At 47.1% G+C, this 12,050-nt stretch overlaps 1 protein-coding gene across 2 annotated transcripts in view; it reads right to left on the reverse strand.

The window, feature by feature from the left end:
* CDK6 (cyclin dependent kinase 6) overlaps positions 1-12,050 on the reverse strand; it is a 295,151-nt gene that overhangs the window by 60,066 nt on the left and 223,035 nt on the right. For both annotated transcript variants that reach the window (XM_063921385.1, XM_063921384.1), the window contains one exon: positions 2,948-3,057. In XM_063921385.1, the coding sequence (XP_063777455.1) occupies positions 2,948-3,057 (110 nt within the window). The remainder of the gene's footprint in view (positions 1-2,947; positions 3,058-12,050) is intronic.

Below are 12,050 nucleotides of genomic sequence, written 5' to 3' on the forward strand. Positions count from 1 at the left end.
TCCATCAATGTCCCCATTACTGTCTGCAAACTTGGCAAACTTAACGCGTCCTGATCTGTGTACAACAGCTGACAACGGCTCCCGGGGTACCACGGCCTGTGGTGCCCGCTCATCACGCCACATCTGGATGATGATCAAGCGTTCTTGCTCCGTTGCCCTTTCCCCCAATTCCGCTAGCCGATCCGCTAGGCTATACGTGCGGCCCCCCCTGGGACGTTGGCATCCTGGCCCTGCTAGGGATTGCTGGGAAACATTGCTGCTGCTAGAAGGGGCGGGGCTTGTGGGTCTCACCGTCAGTGCTCTCCTCCTCCGCCCGATGGGACTCCTTCAAGCTCATGAGCGCCGCCTTCATGACGCTTCTGGACGCGTTGAAAGGGATATCCACACCCTTCTCCTGGCACACGATCTCCAGATCGCCTTAGACGTTCCGCTGAAGTCCGTCATCTTGTGCGTTCTCCTGCGCTGCAGTAGCTCCTCTCCTGAGTAACTCGGCTCTCCAATCGGGTGACCGAAAAGCCGCCTGGGATGATCCCACCCCTATGCCACCAATTTCTGTGACAGGACGGTTACGTACGATAACACTCACCGCTTTCGCGTCCCGTATCCTGTGCACAGAATGGAAGGTTAGGTCACACGGGACCTGACCACATAGGGGATTCCCGCATACCGTCAGTAACAGCCTGTTACTGACTCCACCCACTGCGCTGTGGGCGGGTTTATGCTGCCACCCCCAAACTCCTAACCCGCCGTGGCATTTGGAACCACGGTTCTGCTCTGTATGTGCCGACACACTGCGTTACCACACCTGTGCGGTGTTGACGAATCCTTGCTAGGCCTCTACCGGTAGCTGGCGGAAGGCGGAACTTGGAGACGTTAGGTGCTTCCCTGGACAGCCGGAGGACGGGGCTATGTTTGGCATAACCCTGTAGGTTACAAGATGAAACAATCTTCTTGAGGCAGATGATGTTTATTTGCTCAATAATAGTCTTAAAAAAGACTCTTCCCTATTGCTAGGGGCAACAGCAATACAGCAAGATGTTCCAGCAGAATGAAGATGGTACAAATACAATTTTCATGGGGCAACTGCCCTCCTTTTATCCTACTCCAATACACATTACCACAGGGGGTAAGCCTGCCCTGTGGTGTACAACCAATCAATGTTTACCCATGGGCTGTGCATGCCTTGGTCACATGCACAGCTAAGATTGTTCTCTATGGACAGTGGGGAGTGGTCACTCTCCTTTGTCTGTCCCATCCTGGAGGATCAGGATACGCCCCGGTGCCGTTCAGTCTAGGCTGGGGGAAGTTTTCCCGCCTAAACTGACTTCCAGAAACCTGCCCGGGACCTAGCCCACTGCCTGCAGCCTGGATTTGGGCTCCAGAGCTGGGCAGCCTAGATCCCCGGTCAGGGTTTCCTGGCCACTACGGGTGATCCCTATGGAGCTCCAGAAAACCACTCAGCTTGTTTCAAAGCCGAGCTTCTCCTCTCTCTTCCAATGCCACTTTCAAGTGTGAGGCTGGAAGGAAAAGTATTCAGTTTTTGGGGAAAAGGTCTGGGGGAATCCATCCGCCTGCACAGCCATGGAGTTCCCCCTCCTGGGACACACAACCAAATAAGTGCAATTTACCTTTAAATACATTACATTTACACACATGTGTCTCCCTTTACATATACACTGAGCCTGTGCTCTGCACAGGCTCCACATACCTAGGCACTGCAGTGCCTTACAACACACTATATATGTTATTACATTTAAAACAATGTTTTTGTTTTTCTAAATACTGTCCCCTAGCCCTGCAGCCTGGCTGCTAGGGCTCTGTCTGTGCTGGAGGTATGGGGCTGGCTTCCCCCATCCTCCAGCCTGCCTTCAATGCCCGCCACTGGGGTCCAGGGAGCTGGCTCTCCCTGTCCCCCCAGTGTGGCACTCATTCACTGGCCTTGCCGCACGGTGCGGCGTACCCCCCTGATCTAAAGCCCGGCAGCCCGGGACACTTGTCCCGGCCGCCGTGGCTCTGTGTCTTTGGCAGCGCTGAGGTGCCGGGAGCGTAGCTCCCGGACCCCAGCACTCACCATCCTGCTCACCCCCCCGCCGCTAGGGAGCCGGCTAGCCCGGTCCCCCATGAGCGGCGCGCTCTGGTGCCCTAGCCGTGCAGGGAGCCGGCTAGCCCGGTCCCCTGTATGCAGCGCTGAATCCTGTGGTCTCGCCGCAGCGTCCGGCGGGGAGACGGGCTGCGGCGCACCCCCCTGCCGCCCAGCAGCCCGGGACGTTCGTCCCGGCTGCCCTCCTTCGACGGGCAGAGGCGCTGGGAGCAGAGCTCCCGGCCCCCAGCGGCGGCACCCACAGAGAGCACTGCAGCGGCTGCGGCTCTCCCGCTTGCAGCGGCTCTCCCTCCGCAGCACTGAGGTGACGGGAGCGTAGCTCCCGGACCTCAGCGCCCACACATCGGCTCTCCTCACTGTCGCGGTCGCCGGAGAGGTCCGGGACCACGGCACAGATTTAAAAATACATTTCTTTGAAACATATTAAACACCTGGCGCCTAGCGCCCTATACATTTAAAATTGGCACCAAGCGCCCATAGTCCCCATAATGGCGCCGGGCACTAGGGGTTAACCCCTTCAGTGCCACGGCCGCCATTACACGTATGGCCACTAGTGCGGTCCGGCCACATCCTCCAATTAGCTTCATCAGCAATTCAGTGCTCCCATTATCATCCCAACGTTTCCTAGCTGTTAGGTGTCAGGTTTGTCTCCATCCCTGTGTCAGAAGCCGTGGCATTGTGTTATAGCAATAATCAGTACAGGTGAGTCTAGTACATTTGTGTTCAGGGCAGGGTAAAGCGGAGGATGGTGACGCATAAAAGGTACATAATAGAGGAAAAATATATAGTTAGCAATTTAATTCTTATAAGGTACTAAGCACACATAAATGCAGAGATAATTCTTACTTTCGACGAAACATTTCTGCAAATATACACCCGACGCTCCAGAGGTCCACCGGCGTGGCGTAACTGGACTGCAGCAGAACTTCCGGCGCTCTGTACCATAAAGTGACCACCTGCAATGAAACAACAACAAGAGGTCAGACTGTGCCACTAATCACTTGCAAAATTGCTAAAAAGAAACAAAAGCTCTTAGAAAAAATAGAATATTATGAGCTTGGAAGAATAAGCGTTGTTATAAAACATTATATTTTATTGCAATATATATATATAAACAGCAAAAAACACACAATGCCATGCCTTCAGCGGCTCCACAGTAACCTCTGTGTTCCGTCCGCACAATACCAAAGTAAAGTTGTTTGCCATCTCCTTTGTACATTTGCTGTGTATGCTGGCCGCAAGCCATCGGCAATATTACACAGGTAACAATCGGAGTAGCTACTGACTTTGCATATATGTAGATGAGTGGGTTGGCTTTGGCTCATCGGTTGACAGCGGTTGTACTCCAGATGTATGGTACAACTTACCCTGCCACTATTTACTTATGACTGAATTAGGATGAATCAAACAATCTTATGTGGAGCACAGAGCTTCTCTGCAGATCTAATCCAACCCATACTTTGCACCCAATCCCTGGATAGTAATGCATTGTACATGTCACCACCCATTTACTAACTGATCGCCAAGCATGGCCACAACCCATGTTACACGCATAGACTCTCCTGAAAAGGACATCATCTTGCCTAAGAATGCGTGTGTGTGTGTGTGTGTGTGTGTGTGTGTGTGTGTGTGTGTGTGTGTGTGTGTGTATATATATATATATATATATATATATATATATATATATATATAGGTTTGGCAAACTTGCTCCTCAAGGCACCCTAACGGGTATCAGGGATATCCACACTTCTGCATAGATGGTATAATCAAACTGACTGAGCTAATAATTAAGTTACCTGTGCTTAAGCATGGACAGCCTAAAGCCCTGGACTGTAGAGCTAGGTACACACTTACCGATGTGTACCCAGTCCAACATTGCCGCCAAAGCCAGGTCCAACAGGGGGGAGCCACGTTGACATACTGCAGGGATGGCGACCCGAGGGAGCGCGCACATCATAGGTACATGCTAGATGATGTACCCGATATGTCGCTCCGATCTGCTGTAGCGGACAACATATCATCTAGTATGTATCCAGCATTAGGTTGTCTTGAGGACCTACTTTGAGAACCACTGCTTTTCACTGTAGGCTGTACATTATATTGTACAGTAGGTTATACTTTATGCCGTACAGTAGGTTATACTTTATGCCGTACAGTAGGCTATACTTTATGCAATACAGTAGGCTATACTTTATGCAATACAGTAGGCTATACTTTATGCCGTACAGTAGGCTATACTTTATGCCGTACAGTAAGTTATACTTTATGCCGTACAGTAGGCTATACTTTATGCCGTACAGTAGGCTATACTTTATGCCGTACAGTAGGCTATACTTTATGCCGTACAGTAGGCTATACTTTATGCCGTACAGTAGGCTATACTTTATGCCGTACAGTAAGTTATACTTTATGCCGTACAGTAAGTTATACTTTATGCCGTACAGTAAGTTATACTTAATGCCGTACAGTAGGCTATACTTTATGCCATACAGTAAGTTATACTTTATGTTGTACAGTAGGCTATACTTTATGGCATACAGTAAGTTATACTTTATGCTGTAGGTTATACTTTATGCTGTAAAGTAGGCTACACTTTATGCAGTAGGATATAGGTATAGTCAGACCATCTGCATTTCCGTGCATGCCGCAGGCTACTTTGGGGGTAATTCAGACTGGATTGCGGTAGCGGTCGCAGTCTAAATTTCTTTGTGGAGTCGCGGGTGCACCCCAGGAGTCCAGTGAGATGCTAAAAGCATCTCAGGGCTGCGATCACCTCTGCCTGATTGACAGGCAGAGGCAGTTGCGGGGCGGCAGGGGGCGTGCCGTTGGCGGGGCGCAGTCTGGACAACACAGAGCCAGACATGCTGGGCGTCCCCCCGCATTTCTGAGAAACTGATCGTAAATGTGATCAGAATTAGGCCCTTAGTTCCTTATGCTAATGTGAGAACCTGCCTGTGTATGCCACAGAGCCGTGCGTCTGCATGTGGAAGCCTATCCCACCCACTGCTCTTACATCCGCAGCTGTCATCATTATTGGAATCTGGACCAGCACCTGCCTGGGTACAAAAGATCCGTCTGACTCAGGTGCCCCATCTCTGTCCGCATGCTGTCAGTTACTGCCCGAAACGCCAATTGCACAGAAAGTGTAGTCCATCAACGTATGATCCAAACGGTGTGTAGGACCTACCTCCCGCCGTGTGCATATGATTGATCTGGCGTAATCCGCGAGACCTGTCTGCATCTGAGCCACGGTCAGGCCCTATGTGCAGTTAGCGTACGCAATAAATACACAGATCAAATAAGCAAAATGCATTTGAATTAAAGACATCTCTGTTGCACGCTTCTTTGTCATGAGTTCAAATATTCCAGAAAAGGAATAACTGTCATTGATATAACACAGTCTTTGAAATGACAGACACTGATTGGTTGGGATGGGCAACTTCTCCACTTTATCTCTCTCCAAGGCTTCATATAGCCCACCCTTGGTATTATATGAATGAAGGCTGAGAGCCTAATGTAGTAGCAGGCAGGTAGAAATGTAAACGGACTGTCTCACTAGTTCTCACGAAACCCGGCAAGACTCAGTAAATGTTAGTTAGGGAATCACCTTCACAATGTTTGGAAAGCACAGGTGAAACGCGTCTATTTGTCACAATGGTGCAACCGGGTGCCCTAACAATATAATCAGTGGCAATTATTAAGCCAATCAGAAGGCAGGAAGACCCTCCCCCCCCACTGTTATATTTGTTCTATAAACATTTTCCGTTCTCATAGTTCTGATAACTTCTACATATGTAATTGTGATATTTTTATAAAGGAACTTCATGATACCTGATAATTAGGTTCAGCAATAATCATATTATTTCTAAGTCCTCTACCAACTTCCTACTAATTTATTATTACCCTGCACAAACTAGACTTGGAAGGCAATACAGGTCTCTCTTGAATGAACACAATAGCCAAAGACAAATGTGTGTCCCCCCAGATGGTTCCTTGACAAAGTCCAATGCACGTTGGATCTTACAGGAACAGGTTACAGCGCCCTCACTCTCACTATGGGAACCAAATAAATATTTGCCGGCAGTTTTTCAAGTTCCGAGATAAGCATACAACACACATTGCTCTCTGCTCAGGGCTAGTGACTGGCACTCAGCAGACACTAGGACTGATTACTTTGCCTTCCTCAAGCACTTACATAACATTCAATCAATGTGTTATTTTAGAGCACTTGAGGTCATGTACAAAGCATTAAACTACAATGGTGTAGCATGAGAACCCCCATGGAGGTACAGCATACCATGAGCAGGAGAATTTGGAGTAGCTTGGCGTGCCTTGCAAGAACAGGGTGAACAATCAAAATGTTATTTTACGGGAGAGAAGACAAAGGATGCATAATTCAGGGCATTTCTTTAAGTGCAGAGGATACGCAGCCATTTTTGCGCCAACTATAAGGTGGTGATGACTGGTCTTATACTCGGGGGAACCCAAAACCGCCAGTCGCTCCTTACAATGACCGATGTGCTATATTACTATGAGCTAGGCATCCGGGAGATATAGAAGGGCCTGACTGAATCCAAATCCCTAAATTGAAATGGATTAAGGCCGGCCAAAGATCAGGGGTGGAGCAGGCATAGCGCATACGCATAACGTGATATGGCATACAGCTGTTTCACTTCCCTTCCTGCGTTAGCTGCTGACTGTCTGTGTAAGCGGGATGCGGTCAATTTACCTACAATCAAAATCCAGACGGTCAAAATCCCAATAACCATTGACCGACGGTCAAAATCACAACATGGTCAAAACACGGACATTTAAAATACCAACAGGGTCAAAATACAGACATTTAAAATGTCGAAGGGTCAAAAAGTTGACATGAGTTTTTCACTGAAACCAGTTCATACCAGTCAGTGGACCTGGAGGGGGAATAAAACAGCGAGCCATGCAAGGGGACACGGTACACTTATATGGTGTCCATGTCGACTTACAACAAATTGAAAAACTGTTGACTTTTTGACCTGCTGACATTTTAAATGTCTGTATTTTGACCTTGTCAGTATTTTAAAATGTCGGTATTTTGACAGTCGGTCAATTGTTGTCAGGATTTTGACAGTCGGGATTTTGATTGAAGGTGTTTCGTACTAAACCCATGTAGGCAACAGAGACTGTCCATCTGTCATGGTCTACACATCATGGTCATGGGTGGAAACGGAGTTCATCAAAAATACATAGAACATGGAGAGAAGAATAAGAAAATATTTATTTTTATTTATTATTATTATAACTTATTACTATTTATTATTCAAAATAATGTAGACCGTACCTGCTGCGCTTTAGATTATAATGGATTTTAGAAAGCACCTTGTGTCTCTGTGGCCTGTGAAGAGACACTCCTTGATGTTCTCTTATTTCCTTATTATAAAGTAAAGTATTTTCTTTATTTTAATGTATTTTATAGGGTTGTTTTGGGATTACTTGAGCTTGTGATGTTAACTGTAGTGGTTTGTGCTATCGGTTCAGGAGGCCAAAGTTCAGGAGTTCCAATCATGATGAAAATCCCTGAAGAAGTCACATAATAGGGGTGAAACGCGTTGGTTCAACACAACAAAGCAGCACAGGACACAAAACTGATACCTCAAAAGCAGTGCATCTATGCCATGCTCTCGGCTGCAACCAAGACGTGACACTGTTGAAACGGGTCCTGCGCTGCTCCACAAAACAGCTACATAGTATAAAGCCATAAAGACCATACTATACTCTATAATACTCAACTGCTCTTCTAAGAGCAATCTCCTGCTACATTCATTTATTCCCCACAATTATCTACTCTTTCAGCCATAAATCACACATAGCAGTTTAACCAACAGACATATATAACACTCAATTAACATTAGACAAATCCATAACTTATCATACCACTATACACTGCATTTCCAAGCAATAATCCAGCAAAAAAGCCTTTACCAAACGATCAAAATAAGGACAGAGAACCAGGTCATACCCAAGTCAGCAACGCATTTTACACAAGAGCAATATACTTGCAAAAAAAGCTATTTTAAAGCGAGCTACATTTGCTTCTCAAGAGTGTAAACATATTGCAATTAGCTATAAATCTGCTATAGAGCAGAAACAAGAACTGCCGGAATTACAGAAGAGCTAAAAAGGAAGACACAAAGAGACAAAACAGTAGAGAACTATATAAAGGATGACAAATAACATCTACAATATATTTTAACCTATATAACATACAGCTGCTCCTTAAAGATATACACCCCATTCTTTCAGAAGGCAAACTGTAAAGTTCCACAGATAATCCATTATCATTCGTGCCCTCTTATGCTTCTGTTATTATACTGTGTATATATATATATATATATATATATATATATATAGTTTGGTGTTGTCTGGTGACCTTGGTTTAAATCAAGGGTGTCAGCTCATAGCTACTCCAGAGAGGTGACTTTTCCACCCTGTATCACAGGAAAAACGAAGGGGGTGATTTATCAACAAGTTTTATCATCCACAACAAGTTAAAACTCACTGCATATGATAAATGGTCCTCCAGCCAATCAGCTCCTGTCATGTGTTTGAAAAAATGACAGTTGGGAGCTGATTGGCTGAAGCATCAATTATCATACTCAATGGGGGAAAATTCAAATGTTTGAAAAGTCGGTTGGATGTCTGTTTTTTCCTGTCTATTAGATAGGAAAAAAACAGACCCCCCCAACTGACTTTTCAAACAATTGAATCTCCGCCATTGAGTTTTAAAACTTCTTGTGGATGATAAAACTCGATAAATCAGCCCCTAAAACTGTAAGCTCACCTGGCAAATATGGATGAAGCGCTCTCATTGCAGCTCTGGTTCATTACCACTGCGTAATACTAACTGCAGTATACAAATGATGACACAATAAATAAGATTTTACTCAGCGGTAAATCTATTTCTCGTAGTCCGTAGTGGATGCTGGGAACTCCGTAAGGACCATGGGAATAGCGGCTCCGCAGGAGACTGGGCACAACTAAAGAAAGCTTTAGGTCACCTGGTGTGCACTGGCTCCTCCCACTATGACCCTCCTCCAAGCCTCAGTTAGGACACTGTGCCCGGACGAGCTGACAAAATAAGGAAGGATTTTGAATCCCGGGTAAGACTCATACCAGCCACACCAATCACACCGTATAACTTGTGATACTATACCCAGTTAACAGTATGAATATAACTGAGCCTCTCAACAGATGGCTCAACAATAACCCTTTAGTTAGGCAATAACTATATACAAGTATTGCAGACAATCCGCACTTGGGATGGGCGCCCAGCATCCACTACGGACTACGAGAAATAGATTTACCGGTGAGTAAAATCTTATTTTCTCTGACGTCCTAGTGGATGCTGGGAACTCCGTAAGGACCATGGGGATTATACCAAAGCTCCCAAACGGGCGGGAGAGTGCGGATGACTCTGCAGCACCGAATGAGAGAACTCCAGGTCCTCCTCAGCCAGGGTATCAATTTTGTAGATTTAGCAAACGTGTTTGCTCCTGACCAAGTTGCAGCTCGGCAAAGTTGGAAAGCCGAGACCCCTCGGGCAGCTGCCCAAGATGAGCCCACCTTCCTTGTGGAATGGGCTTTTACAGATTTTGGCTGCGGTAGTCCAGCCGCAGAATGCGCCAGCTGAATTGTGCTACAAATTCAGCGAGCAATAGTCTGCTTAGAAGCAGGAGCACCCAGTTTGCTGGGTGCATACAGGATCAACAGCGAGTCAGTTCTCCTGACTCTAGCCGTCCTGGAAACATAATTTTTCAAGGCCCTGACTACGTCCAGTAACTTGGAATCCTCCAAGTCCCTAGTAGCCGCAGGCACTACAATAGGTTGGTTCAAGTGAAAAGCTGATACCACCTTAGGGAGAAACTGGGGACGAGTCCTCAATTCTGCCCTATCCATATGGAAAATCAGATAAGGACTTTTATATGACAAAGCCGCCAATTCTGATAAACGCCTGGCCGAAGCCAAGGCCAATAACATGACCACTTTCCGCGTGAGATATTTTAGATCCACGGTTTTTAGTGGCTCACACCAATGTGATTTTAAGAAAACTCAACACCACGTTGAGAACCCAAAGTGCCACTGGAGGCACAACCGGGGGCTGAATATGCAGCACTCCTTTTACAATGTCTGAACTTCAGGTACTGAAGCTAGTTCTTTCTGGAAGAAAATCGACAGAGCCGAGATCTGTACCTTAATGGAGCCTAATTTTAGGCCCATAGACACTCCTGCTTGTAGGAAATGCAGAAATCGACCTAGCTGAAATTCCTCTGTTGGGGCCTTTTTTGGCCTCACACCAAGCAACATATTTTCGCCATATGCGGTGATAATGTTTTGCAGTTACATCTTTCCTGGCTTGAATCAGCGTAGGAATGACTTCCTCCGGAATGCCCTTTTCCTTTAGGATCCGGCGTTCAACCGCCATGCCGTCAAAACGTAGCCGCGGTAAGTCTTGGAACAGACAGGGCCCCTGCTGCCGCAGGTCCTGTCTGAGCGGCAGAGGCCATGGGTCCTCTGATATAATCTCTTGAAGTTCTGGGTACCAAGCTCTTCTTGGCCAATCCGGAACCACGAGTATCGTTCTTACTCCTCGCCTTACTATTATTCTCAGTACCTTTCGTATGAGAGGCAGAGGGGGGAACACATAAACCGACTGGTACACCCACGGTGTTACCAGAGCGTCCACAGCTATCGCCTGAGGGTCCCTTGACCTGGCGCAATATCTTTTATAGCTTTTTGTTGAGGCGGGACGCCATCATGTCCACCTGTGGCCTTTCCCAATGGTGTACAATCCTTTGGAAGACTTCTGGATGAAATCCCCACTCTCCCGGGTGGAGGTCGTGTCTGCTGAGAAGATCTTCTTCCCAGTCGTCCACTCCGGGAATGAACACTGCTGACAGTGTTAACACATGATTTTCCGCCCATCGGAGAATCCTTGTGGCTTCTGCCATCGCCATCCTGCTTCTTGTGCCGCCCCGTTGGTTTACATGGGCGACTGCCGTGATGTTGTCTGATTGGATCAGTACCAGCTGGTTTTGAAGCAGAGGCCTTGCCTGACTCAGGGCATTGTAAATGGCCCTTAGTTCCAGAATATTTATGTGTAGGGAAGTCACCTGACTTGACCAAAGTCCCTGGAAGTTTCTTCCCTGTGTGACTGCCCCCCAGCCTCAAAGGCTGGCATCCATGGTCACTAGGACCTAGTCCTTGAAGATGGGCACTCTGCAGCCACCACAGTAGAGATACCCTGGTCCTTGAAGACAGGGTTATCAGCCGATGCATCTGAAGATGTGATCCGGACCACTTGTCCAACAGGTCCCACTGAAAAGTTCCTGCATGGAACCTACCGAATGGGATTGCTTCGTAGGAAGCAACCATTTTTCCCAGGACTCGCGTGCAATGATGCACCGATACCTGTTTTGGCTTCAGGAGGTCTCTGACTAGAGATGACAGCTCCTTGGCTTTCTCCTCCGGGAGAAACACTTATTTCTGTTCTGTGTCCAGAACCATCCCCAGGAACAGTAGACGTGTCGTAGGAACCAGCTGTGACTTTGGACTGTTTAGAATCCAACCGTGCTGTTGTAGCACTTTCCAAAATAGTGCTACCCCGACTAGCAACTGCTCCTTGGACCTTGCCCTTATAAGGAGATTGTCCAAGTACGGGATAATTAAAACTCCCTTTTTTCGAAGGAGTATCATCATTTCGGCCATTACCTTGGTAAACACCCTCGGTGCCATGTACAGTCCAAACGGCAGTGTCTGGACTTGGTAATGGCAATCCTGTACCACAAACCTGAGGTACTCCTGGCGAGGATGGTAAATGGGGACATGCAGGTAAGCATCCTTGATGTCCCGGGATCCCATGTAATCCCCCTCGTCCAGGCTTGCAATAACCGCCCTGAGCGATTCCATCTTG

Source organism: Pseudophryne corroboree, chromosome 5, assembly GCF_028390025.1.
Source record: "Pseudophryne corroboree isolate aPseCor3 chromosome 5, aPseCor3.hap2, whole genome shotgun sequence".
NCBI lineage: Eukaryota > Metazoa > Chordata > Amphibia > Anura > Myobatrachidae > Pseudophryne > Pseudophryne corroboree.